This window comes from Accipiter gentilis, chromosome 24 (assembly GCF_929443795.1).
Source record: "Accipiter gentilis chromosome 24, bAccGen1.1, whole genome shotgun sequence".
In the NCBI taxonomy this organism is placed as follows: domain Eukaryota; kingdom Metazoa; phylum Chordata; class Aves; order Accipitriformes; family Accipitridae; genus Astur; species Astur gentilis.
Window position 1 is genome coordinate 15,215,046 of NC_064903.1, and position 27,518 is coordinate 15,242,563.

The 27,518-nt window shown below is 46.2% G+C and overlaps 1 protein-coding gene across 5 annotated transcripts in view; it reads left to right on the plus strand.

Annotated features, from left to right (window-relative positions):
• DOCK11 (dedicator of cytokinesis 11) overlaps positions 1-27,518 on the plus strand; it is an 87,380-nt gene that overhangs the window by 21,801 nt on the left and 38,061 nt on the right. For all 5 annotated transcript variants that reach the window (XR_007509380.1, XM_049827384.1, XM_049827386.1 and 2 more), the window contains exons 6-30: positions 1,346-1,441; positions 4,517-4,651; positions 5,894-6,071; positions 6,518-6,597; positions 7,162-7,245; positions 9,301-9,441; positions 11,137-11,346; positions 11,718-11,840; positions 12,858-12,940; positions 14,479-14,601; positions 14,782-14,858; positions 16,029-16,213; positions 16,316-16,381; positions 16,552-16,644; positions 17,045-17,168; positions 17,847-17,968; positions 18,445-18,531; positions 19,742-19,831; positions 21,328-21,446; positions 23,663-23,732; positions 23,810-23,935; positions 24,505-24,576; positions 24,964-25,110; positions 25,578-25,661; positions 26,086-26,197. Coding sequence is in view for 4 of the 5 variants with exons in the window: in XM_049827384.1 (XP_049683341.1) it covers positions 1,346-1,441; positions 4,517-4,651; positions 5,894-6,071; positions 6,518-6,597; positions 7,162-7,245; positions 9,301-9,441; positions 11,137-11,346; positions 11,718-11,840; positions 12,858-12,940; positions 14,479-14,601; positions 14,782-14,858; positions 16,029-16,213; positions 16,316-16,381; positions 16,552-16,644; positions 17,045-17,168; positions 17,847-17,968; positions 18,445-18,531; positions 19,742-19,831; positions 21,328-21,446; positions 23,663-23,732; positions 23,810-23,935; positions 24,505-24,576; positions 24,964-25,110; positions 25,578-25,661; positions 26,086-26,197 (2,827 nt within the window). In the remaining variant the exon portion in view is untranslated. The remainder of the gene's footprint in view (positions 1-1,345; positions 1,442-4,516; positions 4,652-5,893; positions 6,072-6,517; positions 6,598-7,161; positions 7,246-9,300; positions 9,442-11,136; positions 11,347-11,717; positions 11,841-12,857; positions 12,941-14,478; positions 14,602-14,781; positions 14,859-16,028; positions 16,214-16,315; positions 16,382-16,551; positions 16,645-17,044; positions 17,169-17,846; positions 17,969-18,444; positions 18,532-19,741; positions 19,832-21,327; positions 21,447-23,662; positions 23,733-23,809; positions 23,936-24,504; positions 24,577-24,963; positions 25,111-25,577; positions 25,662-26,085; positions 26,198-27,518) is intronic.

Below are 27,518 nucleotides of genomic sequence, written 5' to 3' on the forward strand. Positions count from 1 at the left end.
CTTACAATTGCTATGTGTGTCCCTGCATACCTCAGGTCTGGACCCGGATGCCTTTTTTTTCAAGTTTGGCCTTAATTTTTTTTGACTGTGTTGTTGGTTTACATTACATCATTAACTTGAGCTGTTACCTGTTTAGTAATATCTAATTTGGGCTGGAGACAGAGCTGTGCAGTATGTTATCAGCATGCCTCTGAAAAAAGCAAAAGGACAAAAATATGCTATCAAAATTTGATGGAGACCTTTTTTGTTCTGGTCAGTGTCCCAAATACTCAAACAAGTGAATTTACTGATGTTCATTGTGGAAGAGTATGCCTGGTGCTTTTGCAGATATTTTTGGCATTTATCTCTTTTGGCATGGCCATATCTGCAAGATTCTATTACAGTTTCCTGATGGAGCATTTACGTTAGAATTATGTAACGGAAATTCAAGTAAAAGCAATCTCTTGATGAAAAAAAGGTGAGCCATTATAAAGGAGAAATCATGGGTTGTTTTACCCAAGGAAATAAAGCATTAGACAATTTACTTTGTTATCGGAAGTTTGACAAGAAAAGAGTGAAAACCTGCCATTTGGGGTGCGGGAGGCAATGTAAACCAGTCCCTTCATAGCTCATCGTCAGGCAGTCCAGGTCCCCCTCTGCTGCTGAGTCACTGGAAGTCCCAGGACAAGTTTTTTTCACCAGTCTGGGATCTCATTTCCCTCCCTCCCCAGTGGGGGTCACGGTTTAGGTATGGATGGAGGGTTGTTCTCTCTTTCTGGGACCACGGGACAGGAGCAGAGATGGAAATCCCAGCTGGTATGCCAAGAACAGTGTGGTTGGGTCGCTTGAAACTTTTTGGTTTGATACGTGTGAAACCAGTCGGTTACATTTCAGCTATTGGGGTTTGATGGGTTTTGCCTAAATTTAAAATGAAGAGTAGATTTATACAAAAGGAAATTACAAAATAAGTCTGGATCTCTGCATTTTGCAACTTTCTGAACAGACCATTTTGAAAATTTCCTTCTTCCCCAGGTTTTTGAAATACTGCCTAAGAACCAACATGCAGTTCCTCATTACAAAACTGCTGTGCAGTTCTGTCAGTGTAGATGTATTCTTTTTTAAAGGTGACCCAAACTAGCCTGTTTTGCCTGTTTCTTGGAAAGAGAGAACCCTGAAATTTTTTGTGATAACACTGTACGTGTAGCTGTACATGTTACACATACATTTGTTCTACATGTTACTGTATTGCTATAGTTAAAACTGTATTGCTTTCTAGGGTGGACATATGCCTTGTGTCCAAGGGGAATTTTGCGTGGGAGGCAGTTCACCCACCCTCCTCTTTTCCTGATCTTTTGCTCTTTTTCAGGATTCCTCATCCCTGTGCTCCCAGAAGGGTGGTGTGATAAAGCAAGGCTGGCTGCACAGAGCAAATGTAAATAGCACAATCACTGTTACCATGAAGGTGAGTTTGATCCAGGGTTATGTTAATCATGAACGAGGCGCGAGGTTAAGTTCAGACCACATCTCTAAAGCTAGCAGGACTCCAATGGGTGGGTTTGGATTTGGATGGGCATCCGTCCCTCTTGCAGAGTATCCCTAGGAGGACTGGAAAACCCAGTCTGGTAACAGATTTTCACCCTTCCCTCCCCAGAATATAGGAAAGACTCGTGCTCTTCAAATCATGACAGGCAACCTGAACAAAAAGGCGAAGCATGTTCTAGGAAACCAAGATTGTTTTCTGAATGAGCAGCTGAGGCCTAGAAGAGAAAGGCAATTTAAATAACTGGAACAGCTGCCCTGCAAAGAAGACTTTCTGAATTGACAGTTTCCTTGCTGGTAGGAAATATGTATGGAGGCCAGCTTTAAATTGAAAGGACGAGTCTTTGCTTTAAAAGCAGGGGTGATATCACTGAGGAGATGGAGCATTACTGACCTAGAAGCAACAGCTGCATTGTCTCCTGTACATAATCTGGCATGACATTGCTTACATTTTGCAATGGAGGTTTTTAATATTTCCACCGCAGGTTTTGCTGTGGCAATGAGCCCGCCTGTTGTTCTACCATGCAGCTGCCTTATTACAGCAGAGAGAGGATATTAGGGAGTTATGCTCAACTGTGCAGCTGAAGGATTTCTGCAGTGAGGCTGCTTTGTAGGGATATTAGTAAATCTCAAAAAGCTCAGTTGTTCTGAGGCTCGATTCAATGAGTTATGCTTTCATGAGAAGTGGAACAGGACCATTCATAGGGCTAATTTTAATTTGAGTTGTTACAATGACTACTCATGAGCTTCAAGGTGATAGAACAGGATTTTCTGATCCTCTGCTTTTCTGAGCAGCAAGTTGGAAGCCATTTCTGCTCCTGTAACTTCTGGAGGAGGTATCATACACGATCAAAGCAATCAGCTGGGTCTGTTCTTAACTGAGCCTCTTGTGCTATTTTGGCCTCCATGCCCAGCACCTCAGACCCACCTTTCAGAGACGTTATCTGAACTACACTGGCTTCAGTTCAATTAATAAGATCCACAGAGTCTCTGTGAGACTCGGTATCAAAGTAACAAAAATCAGTAGCCATTTTCTGAGCTGGTCCTGGTCACTTCTGTGTCTTACAAAACACCTCCTAAGGCACATGTGAGAAATCTGTGGACTTGGAACATCTTCAGCCTTGTCAACACTTTGAGAGGCTGCTGTGCTTTTGCAGAAGCAGACACGACCATCTTTTGAGTGCTGGTTCTTTCATTGCTGTGATGTGCTGAGCTGTTGGTACCTCACACTGTCGCTAAGCTCGTGCAGAGCGTATTTTGTGGAAAGGCAGCCCACGAGCAAATTGTAATTAGGCTACAGCTGCCAACCTTTATTTCAGAGTAACCTTCCCTTTGCAGAGAACTTCCCTGGTTTGGCCCAGCTCTCTCGCTGTCTGTTTTGCAGTGTGTTGGTGTGCTGCATTACAACCACAGCGTGAGGATTTTCTCTCTTTCTTTCTTTCTTTGCTGCCCAAATGGACTTCCCCTGTTCTCTAGCCGTCCGTCTGCAATTGCAGTGCCCACCAACAGCAACTGTAGCCTGATCAGAGGAGATGTTCCCTCTGATCTTAGGTTTATGGTATTCATTTCAAATGACCATAGTCTTCTGATGATTATTTCTGATAGCAGTATTTACAAGGGGACAAGATCATAGGAATAGTGTTTGCTGCTTGCTTCTGCATTTCCTTTTGAAGAGAATTCAGAATATGCAAATGGTTTAGCATGAAATCCCATACCCATGAGGGATGTCAACCCTGTAATATCTAGAGAGAGATCTATCATGGGTTCCTGTAGCATCCACTGCCAAAGTTTCTGGGATTGATTCAGTGAAGTGCTAAATCAGTGTTTAAATTGGTTTAACGCTTAGCATACGTAGCCTTCCATGTATTTTTATGACTTGTTGAACTACAGGTTTAGTTAAAATCTTATAAAACTTAAAGCTCAGCAACCTTTGGAGCATCTCTACAGCTAAGTAGTCATCTAAATGATGCCAGAGGTTACCTTTCAGAGGGCTCAGGTTACCATTCAGAGCACAATGCTCCCTTCCAGTTCTGTGCAAGCGAGTGGTTTTATTGAACATGCGCTAGCGTCAGCAATGATGGAAGCAGGAAATTACTAGTAGTCTCCCATGTGGGATGAAAAATGCTGTGTGTATTCATAGATCTTCCAGATATGCACAACAGTGGAAATACTCACAGTGCCGCTTGCCCCAGCTTCCTTTGTGATTCTCCTAACACAGATATCTAGCAACCATGAAATGCACCCTGCTCCTTACAGACCTGACAACATATGGTGCTACCATAATTGCTGTGAAAATGTTCTCCTGAATTATAGTTCAGTGCCTTTTGGCTGACAAACGTGAAGGAAGATGTTCTGAGATACTGGACAGCTTTTTTTCATAAAAATCAGTAGCTCAGACATAGGAACACTTCTCCCAGACTTACTGCTTTTTGAGGTGAGAATTGAACACTAAGCCAAAGCCAATTCACGAAAATAGGTTTGTATAAAAAAAAACCCCAACATACAAAACACCAAGCAGTTGAATGGATTACAGCGTCCCTTGGCTTGCATTTGAGTGCTAGGAATTTCCACATGTCTGTTCCAAAGTCTTCTGGAGAATTGCTTTGTAATTCTAACCGAGGTCTTTATCAAAAAGGCTCTGGAAATACCTGCTCTAGGGTGGAATGAATCTTCAAGTGATGTGCTGATCTGAATTTACTGTGCAGCATTACTTTGTAAAGATAAATGAGGCTGGAGCCAGCTGAGAGACAAGCTGGAAGCCCTGGGGCTTTGCTTTAGATAGGCAAACTTATAATAACAAGGACATTAAAATTAAAGAAGATGACGAGTTCTCTCTTTATAAAACAAAAGGGGTGAATCTGCAACACTCTAGGGTGATCAGTGTTTATTGTTACAGTATTTTCTCAATAGCAGGAGGGCAGATACTGAAACTGTGGCTGTGGTTTCTGATATACAACAAAGTGAATACTTACATGAGCAAGACTTTGTACTTTTGCAGGTATTCAAGAGGAGGTATTTTTACTTGTCACAACTCACAGATGGCTCCTATATTCTTAATTCCTACAAAGATGAAAAAATTTCAAAAGAATCCAAAGGCTGTATTTTCTTGGACGCTTGCAATGATGTTGTTCAGGTAGGTGTGCTTTCTGCACAGCTTTACACAGGCTTATGCATTGCTAGCTCCGAGACGGACATGCTTTCTGAAGGTCTCTGCTGCTGAAAGGGTGAAGGCATGGATTTACAAACTAACTCAGAGCTGGTTTGCTCTGTCAGCTAATCTGATTAAAAGTCAGGCAAGGCATTTCATAAGGGTGCCATACTTTTTGGCCAAGAAGACAGCAAGTGGAAGAACTGCTGTCGGAGTAAAAGGGAAGCATTTCATCGTTACCTCATCGCCTGCCTCCCTGCTCTGTCCATCTCCTTTACCTGGTTATCGTAGGTCAGGTGCCTTTCAAGACACCCTGAGTGTTGAAGGCAGTAAGTTATTGGTGTGACTTAGTCTTGGGCACCTTCCTCCTCCATTTGCTGCTTGAACCAGCTTCTTGTTTCTTAAGTTACATCCTGATAAGTCCATGCAAACATGCAGACCTTTGGGACTTATGACCTGCAAAGGGCTTGTAAGGTTTTAGGAGCAGGTATTTGTACAGGGCTTAAACCTGGGTTTGCTTTGTTATGCTGAGAGTGAAGTGCAGCAGTGGATGGCTGCTGTGCCTTCTGCTGTTGCTGTCTCTGCAGACGCTTCAAGCACTGAGTGTGGTGGAGCTGGTACAGGGCAGCTTAAATTACTCCAGCGGTTTGCTTCAGCAGGAATGAGTCAGAGCTGTGTGTTTCCGTTTATCTCTCTGAACACAGTAAAAGCAGTAGTGCACATGCCTCACTGATGTACAGGATGTACTTCCCAAGTTACATCAGATTTGCCTTGGCTTCTGGTTGGAAAATGCTGTTAAAGGCCAGCAGAGCTCAGAAAAGTTGCATTGAACCACTTGCTTTTAAGATAGATGCTTCTAAGTGTCCTGGAGTGCAATATTACTTACTGTGTCAGACAAATCCAGTTCTTGGCTTCTCTGGGTAAAATATTAAAGGTCTGACAACATAAGAAGGAGCTTGCTCCTGCACCTCAGTCAGTGTCTGTGGTTGAGTCTAGCTTTCTTCCACTTTCAGAGTAGCTGGCAACCATGGAGCTGTGTACTGCTTGATCGCAGCCGTGAAGCCCTTTGTGATTACTGCAGGAGAGGCGATGTGTCAAGGAGGGTGCTTGCATTTATTTCATGGAGTTTCAGTTCAGGATGCTTTCACAGAGAGGAGCCTTATGGCAAGTACTGTGCTGAGTCATTGAGGAAAATGTAATACAAATCTTTCTTAATTGTTTGTTCAGTGTCCTAAGATGCGCCGTTATGCATTTGAACTAAAGACAATAGACAAGTACAGCCACTATCTCGCAGCTGAAACTGAGCAGGAGATGGAAGAATGGCTGGTAACTCTGAGAAAGATCATTCAGAGCAATACTGAGAGTTTGGTGCAAGAGAAGAAAGATGCTGTGGAATCTGTGCAAGGTCAGTCTATAAATACCTACCTTCACCCTTCTCCAGCAGGATGCAAGCAGTGCGCCTGGAGAAGTGTATACTTTTCTTTCTGGATTAATAGCAAGAATTATGGCTGACACATGATATCATGCAAAAGGGCTTAGTATAATGTAGTTGATAGTCTGAGGAATAAAAGTGGAGGGAAACATGACCCTTCCTCTAGATGGGAAATCCATGGCCAACTTTCAAGAATCCTGGAAAATTGGCTCTGTGCTGAAGTTCTGCTTTGGAAAGACCTAGCAGGCTGTAATAATACACCCTGGTTCTAGTAATGTATGGAAAAATCTTACTCCTGAGGAATGGAAAAGTCTCCGTACACTGTTTCTGTGCTATTGTAAGCAAATATTGCAGGATGCTTTCTGGCAGAGCGGTGCTTCTGCAGTTGTTTTGAATATCTGGGGTTTGTGTCCTTACAGATGATGAATCAAGCACACAGGGAAAATCTGAGAACATCCTGGAGAGCCTGGAGAGAAGCATGCATCCGGAGCTGATGAAGGTACCATGTTTGCAGAGATCACTCTCCCAGCCCATAGCTAGTTCTCTCCACCGTGTCTATAAAAGGGGTTTTCCACTTTCTGTGTCTTCAGCTCTGGGGGAGCTGGGCAGGCACCAAGTGCTGGTGGGGTCGCTGTTATCTCATCTCTCTGTCTCACGGATGGAGCTCCATGGTTTGAGGCTGCATGCTCCTCACCTCCAAGTGTGGGGCCCTTAAGGAAGAACCAGACTTAAAGCAAATGAAGGGCTGTTGTGGTCAGTACTGCTCATTCCTGCTCAGCAGAGGTGACCGTCCTGGCCGTGAAAGCAGAGGGACAGTTAGGTGGCAGCCACCTCCTATTTATGACCCAGAGTGTGCTTGCCTACTTCTGTCTGATTTCTCATTTAGCAGAATCATATTGGTTTACTGTCATTGCACCATGTTGGTGGCTACAGCTGCATCGTCTCACATATCACAAAGGGAACCTGAAAAATATTTATTTTGTTCTGCTTCCATTCTTTCCGAGTAACGAATGTTTGGCTCTGTGTGGCCAGGCAGTAATATCAATGCTTTTCTTTGTCCTAGTATGGAAGAGAAACAGATCAGCTGAACAAACTGAGCAGAAATGATGGAAGACAAAACCTCTTTTCTTTCGACCCAGAAGTCCAGGTAAACATCCCCATGTTTGCAAATGTGAGGTTTTATTTTCTGTTCATGCCTCCCCTGTTCCCTTGCATGGCCACAGCGTTTGCCTGCAGAGTTTTTCGGTGGACTGGAGAACAGAAGTGCGGCCATGTCCCTGTCAGTGAGAGCTGAACAAGATGTCAACGCTCAGGTGATAGCTCAAATAGAGGGAAGACTCACAGTAGCCCCACACATGGCCTCCCTCCAGCTTTGCTGGCTTCTGTGTGATACATCTTGATGTTGCTGGATTTCAAACCCACGATCTGGGCCTCTGGGAGGTTCTTATGGTTGCAGAAGCAGTAGAAGTGGTATTGCAAGGACACCTGCAACGCTGCATGGGCTCAGCATGTCTGGAGTAGGGAACAGTGATGTTAAAGACCACGATAGGGGTTTACAGGGAGAGCCTCAGTCTTCAGGGAGTTTTCAAAGGTAGGGGACCTACAAACAGGAAAAACACCCCAAGCAGTTCTCATGCACTGGATTAGGGGTTCATTGACTATTGGCTTGTTTTCTTCTTGGGTTTGATGTCTTTGCTGAACTCTCTACCAAGGTCCAGGTGTGGGATTTCGGTGGAATGAGCTGCAATTGTTAACACAGTTTTAGAGAATCATTCCAAGTTATTTCATAGTTTCTGTTTCTCCTTCTGGCATGCTTTGGCTTGTTCACACCTGTGAAAAAGAACTTTCTGGTTTAACAAGGAAATGTAATTAGTCTTTAAAAGATTTAGTTGTACAAAATGAGCTTTTCTCTTGGCACTACTTTAAGGTCTTTAACAGGAAGAAGATAACCATCCAGGAGGCTTTTATTATTTTTTTTTTAAAGAAGCTTTGAGAAGTTTCCTATATTCTAGTCAGATAATAAAAATGGAAATATTATTCAGTGTGGAGCATCTAAGGTATCTTTTTTTACTTAACCGAATGGTTAGGCTGAGTTCACTGCCCTCCCTCTATACCCAGAACTCTTCATTCTGGTGTGGGTCAGTCAGATCACTCTGGCACTGGGCTCTCAAAATCACTGGGCATTCAAAATCACTGCCCTAGTCAATGCTGGTGTGTACGTGCACACTTGTACGTCGTTGCTAAGGAAGCTGGGAGCAGGAACGTATACCTGCAACGTACTTTCCTCATCGAAAGGAAATAGGGGAAACAATGGGAAGAGTTCCCCAGAATCGGATTAACAATTGCAGCCTATTTTGCTGAAATTAGTTGATTGTGAGATATCGGTGCCCTAAGTTTGACATGCAGGTTTCTGCAGGATTTGAGGGGAAAAAACAAATAGGACTGCGCCAGATTGTCACGGAGGGATGTGCTGGTAATTAGGGGTGTTTGGTAGCTCTGCGTCCCCAGTGCCCAGCACGATGAGTATGGTGAAGGCTGAGGGTCTTTATCTGGCTGATGGTATTTTGGTCACGTACATGTCTGCTCTCCGAGAAGGGCGGATGTCGAGGCACGGACCAGGCATGGGTGTTCTGGGTTAGGAAGGAGATGATTATAATCAAGACTGTTTGGATTTCCCAGCTGTCTCTGCAGACAGTCTTTGTTGTTTCTAACCATGCCGGTTCTTGCTGTGCATCTAGAAATGCCTTCAACTTCGAAATGTTGTTCATGATCCCAACAGTGTGTGCCTTCCCTCTATTTCAGTCACAGGGACCATCTCTTAAACTAGTCAAACAAAGTAGAAGATACTTTTCAGAGTGTAACGATGGCTTATGTTCCGCTTTCTTCCCCAAGATCTAAATGGGGTTTGGGAAGATCCCCAGGGTTACAGCAAAGCAGGAAGGAACTGAAATAATATTGAGGTTTAGTTTTCTGTGCTCTGCAAACCAGATTGCTAAAAATTGATGCACCCCCATGAATTCATGTCTTGAATACATTTCTGTAATGTCACCAAATGGCACTCATTTGTGAATGTCTTGTGCCTTTGGTACCACAAAAAAAAAAAATTGGTTAAGATAGCATTGGCCATAATGTGATCCCTTAACATTATTCAGGAGTTTATTTTCTTTTTTAATGAGACCAGATTTGTTTGTTTGCTGTCTAGAGGCTAGACTTCTCAGGGATCGAGCCAGACGTGAAGCCATTTGAGGAAAAGTGCAGCAGGCGCTTCGTGGTGTGCTGCCAGGACTTCTCCCTCAACCTCCTTGCTCAGCTCAGCGACAGATCAGAAGGAGGACCCACCAACGTAAGGGGAGCTCTGGCATGGCCTGCTTTGCATTCATTCTCCTCACTGGCAAGAAAAACCCTCGGCAGATTAATCTGGGTGGATAAAAACATCTCATTTTGCCCTGAGCTGCGATGGGACCTGGGCAGGCGGTGACTGCTGGCCCAGGGTTGTTGCAGGATTTGTCTGCCTTGGTATTTTGGTGTTCCAAAAATGTGTTTGGGGACAGGGTCTGTCCTGACATGCCTCAGCCTGCCAGGGTCTGCTGGGAAACCAGCGGTTCGGAGGCATAGGGAATCGGGAGCATGTGTCTGCCATGTTCTGGGTCGCTGTGAAAGTCCTGTTGGTAAATGATTAAGCTCCATCTCCAAACCACTTACTGCTGTGTTTTATTTCATTTCCCCTAATGGCAAAAGATTTCCCTGTCCTGAAACCTTCTTCTGACTCCCAGACTAACTGTATTCACAGCCACTTTATTATATGCATTTGTTATTGTGTCAAAGTTGTGCCTGAGCCTAAAAAGCTCTTCCTTGTAGTTTCTGAGCCTCTGATGTCTGCAGACAGCTATTACGTCTCCCCTCAGCCTTTGTTCTGCCAGGCTGAAAAGACCAGGCTCCTCCAGTCTTTCCTGCCAAAACATAATCCCGATTACCATGTCCTGCATTTGCTTGGGCTGGAGGCAACCCTTTATGCAAGGATGCCAGAGCAGCAGATAGCATCGCAGGGGAGGCAGCGGCACTGGCACTGGCGATCTCTGCTGATGGTACCTTGCCTGATGCCTGTTAGATTTGCAAAGGCTTTTTTGTGGTGGTTTCATACTGGCAGCTCACGGCTAGTACACCAGGCTTGTTCTCCTCGCTAACTCCCAGCAGATGAATGCATCGCTGATAGCAAAGATTCTTGTTATTCATCCTTAATCGGGCCCAGAGTCAGACCTAATCAGCACATTTGTAGTGTTGATGTAATGTCTCCAAGTTATGCTGTAATGTCTCGGACACGCTACAGTCTTATCTTTGGGCCTTCACTTTTATCTTTACATGGATGCATGCCTGCTAGGATCTTTGACTTAAAAATACATGGAATTGTTGCCACTTGCCTCGTGCTGTCAAGGTCAATAGCTACAAATGAGTTGGCAGATTTTGCGCGTGCAGTTCCTCAGCAGTGTTAGTCTTCTATTTGAGCTCTCCTGGATGGGAGAGCTAACTTTGCTCCTGTGCCACCCGGCATATAGCAGCTGAGCAACATTTTGAGTGTCTTGCAGCTGGGCCATCCAGAACTGATTGACTTTGGACAATAAGTGAAATGGTCTTTAGCATGCAAACATAAACACTCTTAAGTTGATTTCTTTCTTATTGCAAAGGATAAACGGATCTGAACGATTGGGGTCATCTTTTCTTCCTAACTTCATAGTTTATCACTTATATAAAAAACCCTATGGATTTCATTCTTTATATTTCATTGATGGTTTTAAAGTAGCTTTGTTCAAATTGACTAGATCAAAATCCAAGAAGATGCAGGAAAAAAATGGTTTTATGTATTTATAAAGCAAATTAATATGGATTGTCTGTAAGAATTCTGTAAAATGCTGGTGTACAAAACTAAAGGAAAAAATGGATGCAGAAAGCAAACCAGGCAGGGAAAGCAATGCATGTTGATACTCTTGAGCCTGTACCATGCATATTGTTTTTTGACACATATATTCAATCAAATTTCCAGGTTGAGCCCTTTTTCCTAAGCTTGGCATTATTTGACCTGAAAAATAATTGCAAGATTTCAGCTGACTTCCACGTGGACTTGAACCCTCCGTCTGTCCGTGACATGCTGCTGGATAACTCTGCCTCCGGAGTGGAGGGCACCAAGGGACGTTCACCAGGCGAGAGCCTTGTGCATGGGGTCCCCGAGTCTTGCCTGCGCTACATAAAAAGGGTGAAGAACTGACTTTCTCCTCATTCTGTATCTCTTATGAGGCTGTGGCTGTTCAGTAGCTTTGCAGTGTGTTGTTCTCCACTGTGTGGAGAAGCAGAAGTCAGCTTTTCTCTTGAGCTGTGGGGTTTTGGTCAGTGTCTCATGCCAATTGCCTCTTCGGGCTCACTGGTGGCGATAGGCAAAGCACCGGGTAGAGTTTTTCAAGACTTGACTATGCTTAAGCCTTGTGAGCCCCTGTGGCCCATCTGCAGCAGCAACCAGAGCAGGTCTGTGTGGGTTGTGGGAAGGGACAGCGAGATGATCGGGGCCAAACCCAGCGGTGCAGGTAGGGTGTCCTGCTCTCTGACAGCCTACTGTCTATCTTATTGCAGGGGGTTTTCTCCGTGACTGACCCACATGTGGAGATCTTCCTGGTGGCCCGTGTGGAGAAAGTGCTGCAGGGCAGCATTACACACTGTGCAGAGCCGTACATGAAAAACTCGGACCCGGGGAAGGTATTGGATGGGGCCATGAGAGTATCTGCTTAATGATGCTGTCTGCTGCTGCAGGGAGTAGTGTGGTCAGAAACATGTGTCAGAAACATGCTGCCCTTTAGCTTCTTTCTGGCAAATACTGGTCTTCATCCATTCTGCTACTTGTGCTGTTCCCAGACCAGCTTCAGCTGGGCTCTCCTGGAAGATTTGGTTCCTTTCCCTGGAAAGAGGCAGAGGATTTTTAGAGAGACCCAAGCAGTTGGGGCAAGGGGACCTTTTCCTGTTGCACTTCAACGAGGCAAAACCTGTACTGACAGCAAAAAAAGTGGGACACTTCATCCCCAGAGAAATGGGCTGCACTGCTACATGGTGCTACATGCAGTGTCTTGGGCTGGTCCCAGCTCACTCCTGCTGGGAACCAGCGATGTTTTAGTAGGAGCAGAACATGGGCTTCACCCTTTGTTCTGCTCGCTCTGCCTCTGTCTTGCTCCATGCAGAGTGCCATGATCATACGGGGGAACATACACAAAGGGTGGTCAGGGAGAGGCCCTGGTGCTGCCAGCATCAGTCTCTGCATGCCAGGTGGAATTGATGCTGCCTTGCTGCAGCCAGTCAAAATTAGTCCCTGGAAAATCAATGCATGGAACACCTGGTATGTGACGGCATTCCCTCGGCCCACTTCTTAAGTCTGTATGGGATAAGCCAATTACAGTCAGTTTTGGAAAACAAACTAATACCCTATGGCAAATAAAATACTGATACCCTGACAGTTTAATGCAGAATCAAGAGGAGTTTTAATATGACTGTGCCCACAAAATGTTTGCTATTGCTTTGCAAAAGTGATAAATGTGCGTGGTGTGAAGTGTCAGACGGGGATGTCTATCAGCTGCTTCGGCAACTGTTGTGCTGTGTGCCTGGGGAGCTGCGCGTTGTGGAGTACGGACAGTTTCTTCTCCCTGGAACGTGCAGCACTCTTTACTGCTTTTCCAGGGCAGCATGGAAGCCGTGGCACACACTAACTTCTCTTGTGTTTTGCAGACTGCCCAGAAGGTCCATAAGGTGGCCAAGCAGGTGTGCAGCCGCCTGGGGCAGTACAGGATGCCCTTCGGCTGGGCTGCCAGGTTAGTCACCTCGCACCGCACTTCGGCCATGGTGGGAGCTGCTGCCGCGAGTTATCCGGGATGTGATCCGGCCGGGCGGGTGAAGGGCCAAGCGACCGAAGTCAGTGAAGTTGCAGCCAAGGGCAGAATCTGGCTCCAATTCCCAAGACAGAACAGGGTTTTGGCCTGAAATGCTCTATCTAGAATTAGAAACAAAATATTAAAAAGTAAACAGTGCTGGGAAGACAGTAACCTCCCTGCTGACCTGTAGCTACTGTTATCGGGGCAGAACATTCCTAGGGACGAATTACACCGTCCCGTGCTACCGCGGGATTTGGCCGTGGGATTTGGCGCAGAAATTCCTTCCTGGCACCAGCCCTTGCCAGGGACAGGAGGAGAGTGGGGGACCTCCTGGCCTGGCGGTGGCAATCAGCTGGGGTTGGTCTCTGTTCTGGGGTTTGTTAGACTCTGCTTTAATTAATGTTCTTGGGAATGACTGGAGATAGTGATCCCATTCCCTCGCTGTTCTTTTACTGGGACTGATAAAAAGTACATCAGTGCTAACTCTTGAATCTCACATCAGAGGAGGGCCTGAAGGCGAGTTCAACCCTCTGCCACCGGCTCCTGTTGCTAAATTGCTCTTTGGTGCTGATAAAAGGGATGGTAATGACATGGCAACACCAGATGACTGTCACAGTGGGCTGGGATTTGGTGGTATATGGCTTGCAACATGCATTCTTGAACTTGATTTTCCTGTGACACTGGCTGCTCGGCTTGGAGATGGTGTTTCTGGGATGCAGCTCACTCCTGGGAGCCAGCACACAGCCTACACCGTGCCTCAGCCTAAGTGGGCTCTGTGTGGGCACTGACTTCGACGGGCTTCAGATTTGTTCCTGCTGAGTAGAAAGCTGCATTTGGAGACCGAGTTGAGCGGCCTGGTGTGGGGAGCTGTGTTGCTCTGTGTCCCTGCAACAGTTTCCCTGGGGGTTTCAGAGGAAGGTGTTTGCACAGAAAAGGAGCATGGATGCTTTAATGTTCTTACTGTACGCAGACACCCACAGCCTTTATACTCAAGAGCAAAGATGCTGGTATTCATCCAGGGCAGAGTCCAATCTCTTGCTCTGGGTTCAGGAGGAAGCTGATGTATGTCCTGAGACTGGTCTTCAATGCACACTCCCTTCCTAGGAGGATTTCCATGCTCTGACCCCATGTGCAACTAGGAAGATAATTTACCACTTGGTGTTAGTGAGAGGGGATTGAAGGGCATTCATGATTGTGGACCAGGCTTGGAACTGAGCTGGGTCTGTCCTCACCTGGCTGGAGAGAAGGGAAATGGGGGATATCCCATGCAATCTTATGTGACACGGTGGATTGCAGTCTGTGTGGGCTCTAAGCACCACGTGAGGATGGGAGAGTGTTCGGGAGGTCTGGTGGTGTTCAGTGCAGTCACAGGCCAGTGAAGCTCTCACCTGATAAACTGTCCTGCAGCCTGACATGTCAAAGACCTCAATGTCTGCATATTTACCACATTTAAGAAATATGTCTCTTCTTTTCTGCAGACCAGTTTTCAAAGACTCGCAGGGCACTCTCGATGCTGAAGGAAAATTCTCGCCTCTCTACAAGCAAGACAGCAGCAAACTCTCGAATGAAGATATGCTGAAGCTTTTAGCAGAGTATAAAAAGTAAGTGTAAGAGACTGGTACAGAGGATGAGCAGGCATTTTAATATACATTTTTAAACAGTTAAGCATAGGCATGAGATGACAATTTCTAAAATACTCAGAGGGTAACAAAAAGCACTGCTGGTGTGTTCAGCATCTGAGCTTTCAAGATTCACACCCTTGTTCCTTTCTCCCTATGCAGACCAGAGAAGACAAAACTACAGGTCATTCCAGCCCAGTTAAATATCGTCATCAAAGACATCCCGCTAGACTTCACAAGTAAGGATCTTGGATCTTAAAATAAATGCTGATGGCTCTAGCCTCAGGAGTTACTGCTTCTATGGGGAGTTTTGCTGTTTCATTAGCAAGAGTATCTTGGGGCTGCAATGAGAAATGCGTAATTCAACACAACCACCGACTTGTAAGTCTTTCTGATGGATTCTGTAGAAGGATGTGGTCCAAGTGCAGAGGTTTACCTGAGGGGTGCATCTACTTTGCGGTTTGGCCATCACATCCTAAATCTAAAGGAAGCTACCTGCCTGCTTTTGCTGTTGTTAATACACCAAACTCATACATTTTTGATCTGTTAACACCACAGGGCTTCACAAACATGGTCAGTGTGATTCTTTACTTTGCATTTAAAGAAACTGAGGCAAAGAAAGGACTCGTGATTGTAGTCAGCATCACTCCATGGGCCTGTGGCAGCTCCTGTCACAGGTTCAGTAGTCTGGTCCCCTGTCTAAAAGGCTTTTCTAGTGGACTTAATTTTTTCTGTTCTTTGAAAAGTCATCACTTGAGATGAACTCCCCCTCATGGTGGATGTGAGTCGTAGTGAATTAGGCAGGGCTTGTGGACTGATATTTGGAGGCAACATAACCATCAAACATCTTTCTGAAGCAGAGAGTGGAAAAGGACCGATGCAGCGAGACTGACGCACTTTGAGATGTCAGTCTCAAGTCATTGTCTCAGTAGCCTGCCTGCTTCAGTCAGGGGATGTTTGCATGACTTATAAAACAGTAGCGTAATGGGTCAAATTCCTGGAAGACTCAAGGTGCAGGTCCTGGGCAGAGCGGCTGTCCCTACCCAGACATGGGTCATTCACAAGACCCTTTGACTTTGCCCAGAGCTACAGCAAAGTGCCACTTCTACAGTCCCCACTGTCAAGAAGAGCGGAGCCCCATGGTGCCTGTGCACCCATCTTTTCTCAGTATTGCTAATGCAGCTGGGGACCACAGATGTTGCGTGATCAAGGGAAGAATTTTCCCTTAATCATGTCAATGGGAGTGGTCCAAGTCCTGCTGCCTGGTCAACACACACGATCCTCTGATGTGAAGAGAACTGGATGCTTGAGAGCAATGGCAGAGTTTCAGACCCATGAATTTCCTTTCCATGGCTGTACTTCCCATGTTCGTGGGGTGTGCGCTTATCCAAGCTTCCCTTCTCTTCCAGATTGTGTCACAGCTTCTTATATTCCTATAAAGCCTTTTGAGAAGAGCTGTGAGGACATTGCAGTTGAAGTGGAGGAGCTTGTCCCAGAAGTTGCAAAATACTGTTATCCCTTCACTGTCTACAAAAACCACCTCTACGTCTACCCCTTGCATTTGAAGTATGAGAACCAGAAGGTGTTTGCAAAGGTGGGCAACCTGAAGAGCAGGCTGCAGCCAGACTCGGCGTGGTCTGGGGTGATGCTGCTGACCTGTAGCAATGGCTCATCCTCCTCTTCTCCCCCATTTCAGGCAAGGAATATTGCTGTCTGTGTTGAGTTCAGGGATTCAGATGAAGCTGATGCCAGGCCGTTAAAGGTGGGTACCTGTTAATGGGGCTGCCATTTGCTCACTGCTGTGTACAGTGTGCAAACCAGGCTGAGCAGGAAAATAGGAAAGCACTGAGTTTCCATGCTTGCTGTTTTAATTTGGCCAGCTAATTTAGGGTAGCAGCAACCCTGAATTCAGCTCTTCATTTGTGTTTTCAGTGTATATATGGCAAACCTGGAGGCCGTCTCCTGACCACAAATGCGTATGCTGCCGTGCTGCATCACAACCAGAGTCCAGAGTTCTATGACGAGGTAAAAATGAAATGGTGGGAAATAACAAATTTTCTTGGATGCTACAAAGCCAAGGGGCCTTTCAGGATACCTCTTTTTCCAGGGATGGGTGAAATACGGGTAAAAATAATCACCAGCCCTTTGCCTCAGTAGAAGGGCTCAGCAAAGCCAGAGACTTTGTCAATTTTTTATGCCAGTTTTTCTGCTGTCTTTACTGTCACGCTCTGTGCACTCCAATCACACACCCCCATTAATAAATAATGTGCAAATGTGATGAAAATGTTAGCCATGAGCTATTTAAGATGGGTAGGAATGTGTCTTGTGTAACTGCCTACAGCATAGCATTTGTGAAATAAAATAGAACTTAAACTATTACTCCACAACTAAAAATACAGTCTTATCTATCATGATATCATTTTAGATTAAAATTGAGCTTCCAATTCACCTCCATCAAAAGCATCATTTGCTTTTCACCTTCTATCATGTCAGCTGTGAAATTAATACAAAGGCAACATCGAAAAAACAGGACACCGTTGAAACTCAAGGTATGTTTAATGCTTAAATTACTTCTGTTGGAGTGTAAGAGTCCAAGATAAAATGAATGTAAGGACATGAAAAAGTATTTGACTAAAATACTAGCCTATCTGAATTTTCTTTTTTGAAAGCAACAATACAAATCATAGGTCTAAACTGGAATAAGCCACAATTTTTTTAGTGTATACTAAAGCTCACATTTTTGCTGCAATCTGACAGCTATTTTCTGCGTGTTCTTGACTTGGCTTGCATGAATGGGCTATCATCAGTCAAGTCACCACCAAAAACTTGATGTGAGATCATGGCCTCGGGGGCTGATCCTGCCAACACTGGGCATGTGTAAGAGACTGAGCACACCCAGGTCCCACTGGTTGGGATAATTCTCCATTCAGCCAGTCCTCAGGCGACTGAAGGACCCTCATCATGGTGCACAACTATGGTTCACGCACTGTTTCTGCCCCTCAAACCCACTGCTAATCTTGGTTGTGCTGTGTCTGAATTTCGCTCACAAAGTCACCAGGTAACACATGCTTTAAGAAGGCTGACATGGTCGATCCCAGCCTTGTTGAAGCCTCTTGCATAGCTGTGAGTTTGATCTTCTCCGGGTGAGACACAGCTCTTTTTGGAGCTTGAGCTAAACATGTATCACTCTGTGTCTGCTAACTCCAGTCCACTGGTTGCCTCTGCAGTGGGATACGCCTGGGTCACGTTGCTGAAGGATGGACGGATTGTCACCCTGGAGCGGCATTTGCCAGTTTCATCCAACCTTCCACCTGGCTACTTGGGTCTTGGAGACACAGAGTCACGGAAGGTAGGAAGGCCATTTAAAATGGACTTAAATGTAAAAGGAAGAGGAAAGCTGACCTTTTGTTATCAGTGTAAGTTCTGGGCTTCTGTTGGTGCTCTGCTCAACTGGAAAGATCCCTACTGCAGGGCAGCCCCCAAAGCTTAAGGTTCTTAGGGGTGGGAGAGAGAACACTTTTATTCCACTTTCTGTGGTTATATAGGTTGCAGAGAATATTTTTGTGGCAGGCTGGGCTGGGCTGTTGCAGATGGCGCAGAGCAGGAGCGCGGGCACATGCTCTGGGTGCACATTCTCGCAGGGATCCCTCTGCCCTGCCGTGGTTGCAGTCATGTCATCGGTGTGTTTGTGCTGGGCTGGGGGGGGCGGGGGGGGGAACCCGTTCTTCCACCCCAACCCATACCTTCTGGCCAGGTGTCTGTCTGCACAGAGCCACCTTCTCACCACAGGCTGAAACCAAGTACTTGAATGTTGTCTGTTCACAGCAGCCCAGCATGGATGCAAAGTGGGTGGATGGAGCAAAGCCACTATTTAAAATCAGAATCCATTTAGACTCAACCATTTACACCCAGGTAAGTCGAGCACCTCGCTCTTAAAGACTTTCAGCACAAATGCAGAGGCAGCAATTGCTGTATCTCCACTACTGCCATGCTGTAGGTGCTGTGGGAAAGAGGTACCTGTGTTTGCAGAGTAGCGCTGAGATACTTCTGTAGCAGTAGGTCTGGGATTACTTGCAGGGATCTGCTCCTTTGCCTGGATGTGATGAGACAGTTGTATGAGTGTATGAGCCTCGGGAGAGGCTGGTGTGTTCTTGGCCAACTGCACTGTAACTGGCAGGACCAAGGAAACATTTGAGCAAATGAGCTGTTTTGATGATGCAAGAGAGAAGAGCTGGTGGAAATGAGAGGTTTCCTCAACTATTAGACTGTTCATTAGGTTTAAAAAAAAAGGTTTTCTGACAACAGCAGACACAGGAAAACAAGAGTCCTGATTTCCCTTTGAAACCAGTTTAGGCTGTTTTACCAAGTCCCCTGTGTTCTGCCATCTAATGGTAGTGATGGACTTCCCCAAGCTTCATGTGATGTACAGCAGAGCTCCCCAGCACATGGTATGGGGCACCTCCTGTCAGCACTGCTCAATGGGGAAATGCCCTTGGCAGGGCTTGTCCTGTGCTGGATGTAATCAGCTGCATTTATATTCACAGCAACTCGCTTTCAGCATCAGCTAAATCTGGTTTTGGGTCTTACTGATTCTGTACAGCACGGAGAGCAGCACAGTAGTTCCACTCCCCACCAAATTACATTCCCAGATGCTTTTCAGGGTTAAATAACCCAGTAATTAAATTTAACCGAGGAGGAGGAGGGAGAGGAATGGGATGGACAGTAGGAGGTCGGTGAGGCAGATGGTGAGGCAATCTCGAAGAGCCACAGCTGGGAGAGGCAGGCTCCCGCTTCTCCAGGCAAGTGTTGAGTGGGGATTGGGGCTCAGGGTAGCGCAACCACAGGAGGTTTTTAACACTGCTGGCAGTTTTGTGCTTAATCTCAAGATTAGTTGGGAGCCAGGGGATGGGCAGTGTCTGGGTACCTTGGAAAAGTCAGGGAGCAGTACTGTAGTCCTGGGAGAAGGTCACTGGGGTCCAAGAGTGCCACTGGTAGTGAGGTGGGGCTTGCTAGGGACATGGCCTACTGCTGCAGGTAAGTCAGCAGATTTTTGAGTGTAAGCTGCAGAGTAAGGGTTGGCAAATATTGAGGCTGCTGCATTGAACTTGTTTGTTTCTTCCAGGACATGCACTTGCACAAATTCTTCCAGTACTGCCAGCTGGTTCAGGCGGGAGCTAAGGAAGTCCCAGGAGAGCTTGTTAAATACCTAAAGGTGAACAGTCCCTGTCGGTGGGCTTCGTTTGTGTTTTTACAGACCATCAGTAAACACCCAGACCCCTGCCCTGTAGGAACCTGCACTTGCTGCAGTGCTGGGACCGGTGCGTTGTGCAATATCCTTACCTTTGCTTACTGACACAACTGTCTGCTGCCTGTGTGCTGCTTCCCACTGCCTTTCACAGCAGGTAAAACAAGTAGCCAGCATGGCTCTGCTATGCTCATGGCAAATCCTCCTCCTGGTGGGCTCGCACGTTCCTCCCCTGCTGCCCTACCTTTAAACTGTAGCACAACTCCTTGTTTTCAGGATTATCCATTCAAAACAGGAAATTTTTTTCAGGCTGAAAAAGATCTGTGAGATTATTAGTCAGTTAAATTTGACCACAGATGACCTGTGACCCAGACCTAGCTTTTTGGCAATCGATGCAGCATGAGTAAGGGCCTCGGAGCAGGTCCAGCAAAGGCTTCTGCAGGGAATATATTTCTTAGCGGCTGTTTACTGTCTTTGTTTCCTTCCATAACTGCCTGTTTTTGAGAGTGCTGCTGTAGCAACAGCTCCGCTTCCAGTGGTGGGGATTTATCATCACAAAGTTACTGGGTGTGTTTCAGATAATGTATAAATATTTTAAGAAATAGAAATAATGGCAGTTTTGAAGCCAAGCACTAAAATAACAGTTGCTTTTTTGTAAGCGTTTTGTCAAAGCCCTGGGTAGGTCCCAGCCCTGCCCAGCCACAGCAACCTCACTGCAGCCTGCAGACAGGGAGACATTTACATGCTAACCACAAGTGAGGGCTTCTTACCACCAACACCTCAATAATTTCAGTGATTTAAATAAGTAGATACAGATTTAAGAACCTTTCATTAGATTTGCAGGTTTGAAAACCGAAAATGAAATGGCACTGTCTTTCCTAGACTCGTATGGTGAGATTCAGGCAAAAGAGGTCTATGAGATGGGTGGAGAGACCGTGCACCAGTTGATCTTGACCTTCACCAGGTTACTTAAATGCCATTTCCGATAGCAAGCTATGATCTTTGGAGAAAAGTCTTACTGCAAGTCATCAGGCATCAGGTTCCCCTGCTCCAAAGGCATTTGTGAAAATAGGACTTGGTCACTTCAGAAAACTGGCACAAGTGACAAGAAGAATTGGGAGCAAAACTTCAGCCTTAAATTCTGGGTTATTGGGGTCAAGTAGTGGCATGTGATCTCTAATTAAGTCATAGCTGCCTGGGCACATCTGAGAGGAGGATTAATACCTGCCACGAGTGACTCATGTTGCTCCCCGAAGGCATGCAGCTGGGATCTGTCAGCTGGAAGGCGGGCAGGGAGTGCTGCTGTGGGTCCAAGTTCTCCTGTCCTCTGGCAGGCTGAAGCCCACACCCTGAAGCATTTGCTAATGCCTGTCCTATTGCCACAGAAATGTCTGTGGACTATAATATTTAACATCTGCAAAATGTTGAACTAAAAGTGTCTGTGTTTTGAACATTTGTTTTAGTGTTTGCACGCCATGGAGATCCAAGTAATGATTCAGTTTCTACCTGTAATTCTTATGCAACTATTTAGAGTCCTTACAAATGTGACCCAGGAAGATGAAGTAGCTGTCAACTGCACCATGTGAGTGTCTGGTAAACCATCCGGGTTTCTTCAGTTACAAATGCGAGGCCACAAACTGCAGTGCACAGCAGGGTGTGGTTTCCCAGTACAAGGTGCTAAGTGACACTGGCTGTCCGCTGCTGCTTGCTCCCGTGACCCTGCTGTGAAGCTGCTGTCTTCCCCCGGCACGTCTGGGCGGCGTGGGGCATCGTGGGGCCCGTGTCTTGGGAGCTGTGTGGGGAAAAATGTGGCACTTTAAGGATACTCCTGGGTTTGTTTTTCAAAAGAAAAAAGGTTTGCTGGCGGGGATGGCTCTGGCAGCCAAGTTGTTGGGACATCGCAAGGCTTCGGAGGGCCCAGGCACGTCCCGGCTGCAGATGTGGTTTCCCCGTGGGAGCAATGCCCCGCTCTCGACCCTGCACACCAGTCCCCTGTGTCAGAAGTATTGCTCGAAATCCCCCGGAGCTGGGTGTGTTACGCTGCAGAAGTAGCCGCTACATCGGTGTTGGCTCGGAAGACGGGGCCAGAAGCGGGCAATGGTTGGTTCAGCGATGCTCTGCCACGGCTGCAGCCCCAAGAGGGCAGCACGGACCAGGGCCTGGTCCCCGCAGAAAGTTCCTGCTGTGCGCTGGCTTGTGCAGGGCCCGAAGGGAGCAGAAGGTGCAAAAAGCACCTTCCCTGCCTAGCTCTGGCCACAACACCCCTAAACTGATGAATGCATTAAAAGATCCATCTTCCTCCCGTGGTTCTTCCTCTGTGAAGTGCTGCGGTGCGAAGGGGGATGCTGGATGCCGCTCGTGGAGATCTTCCTCTGACTCCAGGAGATCCCGTGCATCCATGTACCAAAAGCATCTCGCTCCCGTGAAGCGGGAGGTCGGAGGCTGAGCCCTGGTCCCCCAGAGATGTGGGGCCCATTGCAGTCGCAGTCCTGGGTGCAGGTCGCGGGGACCTCTGCGTGGAGCACTGTGATCCCACTCTGCTTGAATCACCAGAGGGCAAGGACAGGGGAACAAGTGATCCCGGCTACCTGCTGGGTGACCCGCTCCCACCTTCACTTCCAGAGACTTTTTTCAAAGCTTGGCCTGATGCTTTCCAGTTTGTCAATAGCTTTCTGTTTAATGACACCTGTTTTCTCATCCAGACTTTCAGAGTGGAGTTTAAAAACCCGCTTTTTCTGATAAATGGCTTGTAAACTCCTCCCTGTGGTATGGCCTGTGGCATGGCCTGTGGCATCTGTGACAGTGTGCAATAGTTTGTTTTTCCCTCTGGCTGGGACTGGAATGTAAATCCCCAATGTTGGATGGGAAAACCAGGCGCTTGCTGCCTTCATCAGCCTCCTGGAGTGCTTCCAGAGGGCTGGCATGTTCTCCAGGGTCTGCCTGTCCCCAGTGCAACAGCCCAAAAATAATTCAGTGCATGTAAAAAGAAGCATATGATGTAAATTCAGTAAAATAGAGCATTCCAGAATTAGTAAATTCAGGGGATGCAGGAAGGTATCAGGGCATTAAAATTATGGAGAATTTTTTCCCTGCTTCTCAGCAGAGATTCTGTGGTGTTTTTGTGTTCATTTTGCAGACTTGATGTAGTATTATAGTTGTTCATTGTCACTTGTATTATCATTAGGAAAGGGCTCCCAGTGAGGACAGAGTCAACAGATGATAAGCTGTACAGTGTGGATGAATCTGTAGCGTGTGCAGGAAGGGCAAGTGGGTTTGCTCTCCATATACCAGGTCAGCAGACACAGCCAAAGAGAACTGGGTGCAGAGCAGATTAATTTAATATTTTTGGTTTCGACTTATCTACACCTGAGCATTGTTCAGGTGCCTAACGCAACATGAATTTGAGTAGCGGCAGGCTTTAATCCTGGCATGCGTGGAGGCCAAAGAACAGGATACGTTCCCTGCAGAGAAATGCTCCACCTCACCTCCTCGTGCAGGGAGCCTTGAGCACTTGAAGGCACCTGGTCTGGGCGACGCCTGGACCAGCACCAATGTGGAGAAGAGGTTTTGGCCACCTCAACTCTGAGTGCTCTGTCGAGGGGCTGTGCTGTGGCAAGGATGGTGCGGCCACAGGAGCTGTGAGGGGTGCTAGCTTGCAAGTACTGGCTCCCTGCAAATCAGGCTGTGCCAGCAGTGAGGCTTTTGGGGTTGAGCAAGGTAGGACACAGATGGTGTCTGCTTTCATGAGCTGGAGGAACTTGCATTGCGTGCTCTAACAGAAACCACATTTCTTCCCAGGGTTCTTCTGCACATCGTGTCCAAGTGCCATGAAGAAGGTCTAGACCACTATTTGCGCTCCTTCATAAAGGTCAGTCAAGACACACCGCTCTGCAAAACTCCCTGCTGGGAGCAGGCACACTGCTGACACTGTTCCTCTTGCCTCAGTACGTCTTTCGAGCTGAGAAACCCAGTGGCACACAGGCAAAGATGACCCATGAAATCCTGGTCCTTTCCATGGCCACGATCTTGAAGCAGTCGGCAGATTTTCTAGCCATCAATAAGCTACTCAAGGTGAAGTATTGGCAGTACTTGGCTGCCGAGGGTGGAAGGGGGGAAAAGGGGGTCTGGTATAAAGCCCAACATTTTCACCCATCCAAACCCACTGCAGGAGCAAAGCTACCAGGGCAGCTCCTCGCATCCCCATCCTTGAGATTGTCCCCTTAGAATAGAGAAGAATTCTTGCAGGGAACCTGGCTGTGTTGAGGCTCATGGCAGGACACGGCAAAGGACTTTTCATTTTGCCAGTTTTATCTATTTTCTTCAAGCTATGCATGAGGGGTGACTCACAGGAGGCAGACTGAGTTCCTGCCTCTCTGGGCCTTTGCAGGGCTTGCACCCCAAACTCTGCTGGCTCCTTGCAGGGTGCATTGGGGTGCAGAGGGGATGGAGCTATTCCCACCCCAAGATCAGCAGGACTCTTCCAGGTAACAAGGCACCCGCGCCAAGCGAGCTGTGCAAGCACAGCTGTGCTTACAAAATGCCATTTGAGTGTGAGCTCTCCCTCCCACTGCTGCTTCCCCACATAGTAAAACATGTTCAGTCCTGCTGAGAAAAATAATAGTATTCTTTGTTCATTCTAGTACTCGTGGTTTTTCTTTGAAGCACTGGCGAAGTCAATGGCAATGTACTTACTGGAAGAAAATAAAATCAAGGTAAAAATAGATTTGTTTGATGCTGCATTACAGAGCCATCACAAACAAACTCTCTTCCAAAAGTTTTTCTGAAAACCTATGTAACTCTTTACTTAAAAAACCCTGACAAGCTGAACAGCTAGCCAGTTCTTTCCTTTTTTACAACTTTACTTTTCCCTTCTTCCCCTTTTCACTCTCAATTGTAATTTAAAAATTCCAGGTCTCCTTATGGCTCGTGCAGCTTCCTTTTCTGTTACTAGCTACTGCAGTTTCAGCCAGTGCTTTCTTTGTGTCAATGTGCTGTTAGGAAACAACATAAACAAATGCTGAAGGGAACTTGTGCCTGCACCCAGTTCTCCCCAGCCACTAGCTTGCAGAACTGAGTGTAGGACATGCTTTTGGTTTCAGCTGCCCAGAGGCCAGAGGTTCCCCGACTCCTACCAGCACGCCCTGCATTCGTTGCTGCTCGCCATCATTCCTCATGTGACCATTCGCTATAACGAAATCCCCGAAGAGTCCAGGAATGTCAACTTTAGCTTGGCTAACTTCCTGAAGGTCAGCAGTTTCTTTCCTTCTCCCAGGCTCTTATCAGAAAAAAAAAAAGAAAACACAATTTGAAATAAGCAGCAAGCAGACAAATGTGTTTGTATTTTGTCTCTTTGTTTTCTTCAATGATGAAAACTCTGGAGGCGATAAGCTTTCTTAGGAAAGAAACTTTCTCTTTCCAAGAGAGAGACTATAATACTTTATATGTTATCTAGGATTTTCAGTCATGCCTAGCAACAGTTCAAAACCTGAGAGGAAATATATGTACTCTCCTTTTAAATATTTCTGTTGTCCACTGGAGGCTTAAGTGAGGTCATCCAAATAATCTCAGAGAAACAGGATCATGTACGATCTGGAAAGTCAACAGCAGCCTGGAGGATCAAATCTGGCTGCTGGCAGGACGGTAGTATGGAGATGATTTAGGATGATTGCTTTTATTTTTAATAATTGGTTACATGTTGCTATTTTTCCTCCAGCGTTGCTTGACCTTTATGGACAGAGGATTTGTTTTTAACTTGATAAATGATTACATTTCTGGATTCAGCCCAAAAGACCCTAAGGTAAGCAGTACGTTTCTTGAAAGGTGGCTTACAGTTGTACATATCTACATCAGTCAAAGCTCTGTAGTGATTATGACTCTTGGAGGCCTTTTAGACGCTGTTCCTGCTGAGTTTTCTGGAGGCAGAGACCCCTTTGTCTGGGCCAAGAGCCTGTATGCAGCTAAGCTTTAGAATAAAGTAAAGAGTCCGACCTAACGGAGAGATTGGTTAATAGGCTGGATGAAAAAGGTAAAGAAGTCCCAAGTGGCAGCTGCAGGCACTGACATTTAGGGAGAACAATGCAAAAATTTGCCAATTATTACTGAGCTTCACCAGATGCTATTTAGATTCCCCAATCCTTGTGCAACAAACACACTGAACTGGAAGGAAATGAGTCAAACTGAAAACATAATTTGTATTTGTCCTTTTTTTTTTTTTTTCTCAGTTGCTGGTTGAATACAAGTTTGAATTTCTTCAAACCATTTGCAATCATGAGCACTACATTCCTCTGAACTTACCAATGACCTTTTCCAAACCCAAGCTGCAAAGAGTTCAAGGTATGTCCTTTCTAAAGAGACTGGCTAGAGACCTATAATTTATTAGTCTTGATAGCTTCTGACCAGTTGGAATTTGGTTTGGTGTCAAGGAAATTTATGTCCTGGTTAGACTGATTTACATTAACCTCAGGAGAAGACGCCATTTTGGCAGGTTTACATCATTTTGCTCCAGAATGGTATACAATCGGTCCTTCCAGTATTTCCTCTATTTAAGTTTGCATGGGACTAACAATATCTGAAAGAAGTGCCCCTATTCCGGTAAATACACAAATTGTGCAAGTGTAATCCTTTGTTCCCACGAGTGTCAGCATCCCCTGAGAAGCAGGGTGTCTCATCGATAGGTGCTGTAGAGAATGGAGATACAGGAGAACAGACTGCATTCACTGCTCCATTGCCAGTTCTCTTTGTGGCCACAAGAAGGTGGTTTAGGTTACTTTCTGCCTTCACTGTGAACAAGAGTATAGCAGTGTATAGTGCGTTCAAGCTTGTACTCAGTCTCTCTGGGTCCCAGTTTCTCATCTGTGCTAGATAAATACAGGAAAGATTACCAGGTTTGGGTGCTAAGATAAGCACTAGAGAGGAGACTGAGGTTTGGGATTCCCCTGTGTGAAAGCCCAGTGGATTTAAGATTCTATGATTTATTCTGACAGAGGCAAGGGGATGTTTGCTTGTGCCTCAGGGTGCAGTCATATGAGTCCCAAAGTGGTTCCACACATGTCCGGGTAGCAGAAGCAGCAGTAACTGTGAAGTGTCCCTTGTTTTGGTGTGTTTCTGACTGCTCAGAGCTTTCTGGACCAGCTGCTAATCTCTTGCATCAGTTTGGCTATTTGCCTGGCATAGTTTAACAAAGTGCACTGCTAGAAATGGCTGAGAAAAACACAACCACAGTGCCTCCCCATTGCTTATTGCATGATAACATAAGGATGCCCTTTCTCAGTTAACATTCATCTTTGCATTTGCATTGGTTAAACTGAAAAGCCATAAGAGCAGCTTATCTTTCCTCCTCTGTTTTACTGTGACTAGGACCTACCAGCTGAGGTTCACGCACATCTCTTGACAGTAGAGCAGCCTCTCCTCAGGTAGTAGAAGTGCCTTTGCAGTGTGCTCTGCCTGCCGTGGTAGAGACGTGTAATGATGCAAACTCCATTGCAAACTTTTCTGGTTTTATGGACAGACCTGTGATTACAGGGACAGTGGGCTCAGAGATGGGGAGGTATGATGTGCACATCACCAAGGAGATACCCTGCTGGCATGCCTCACCACTTCATCAGCTTATTAGGATGAAGAGAAGGGACGTGCCCAGCCCCCCACTACTCTGTTT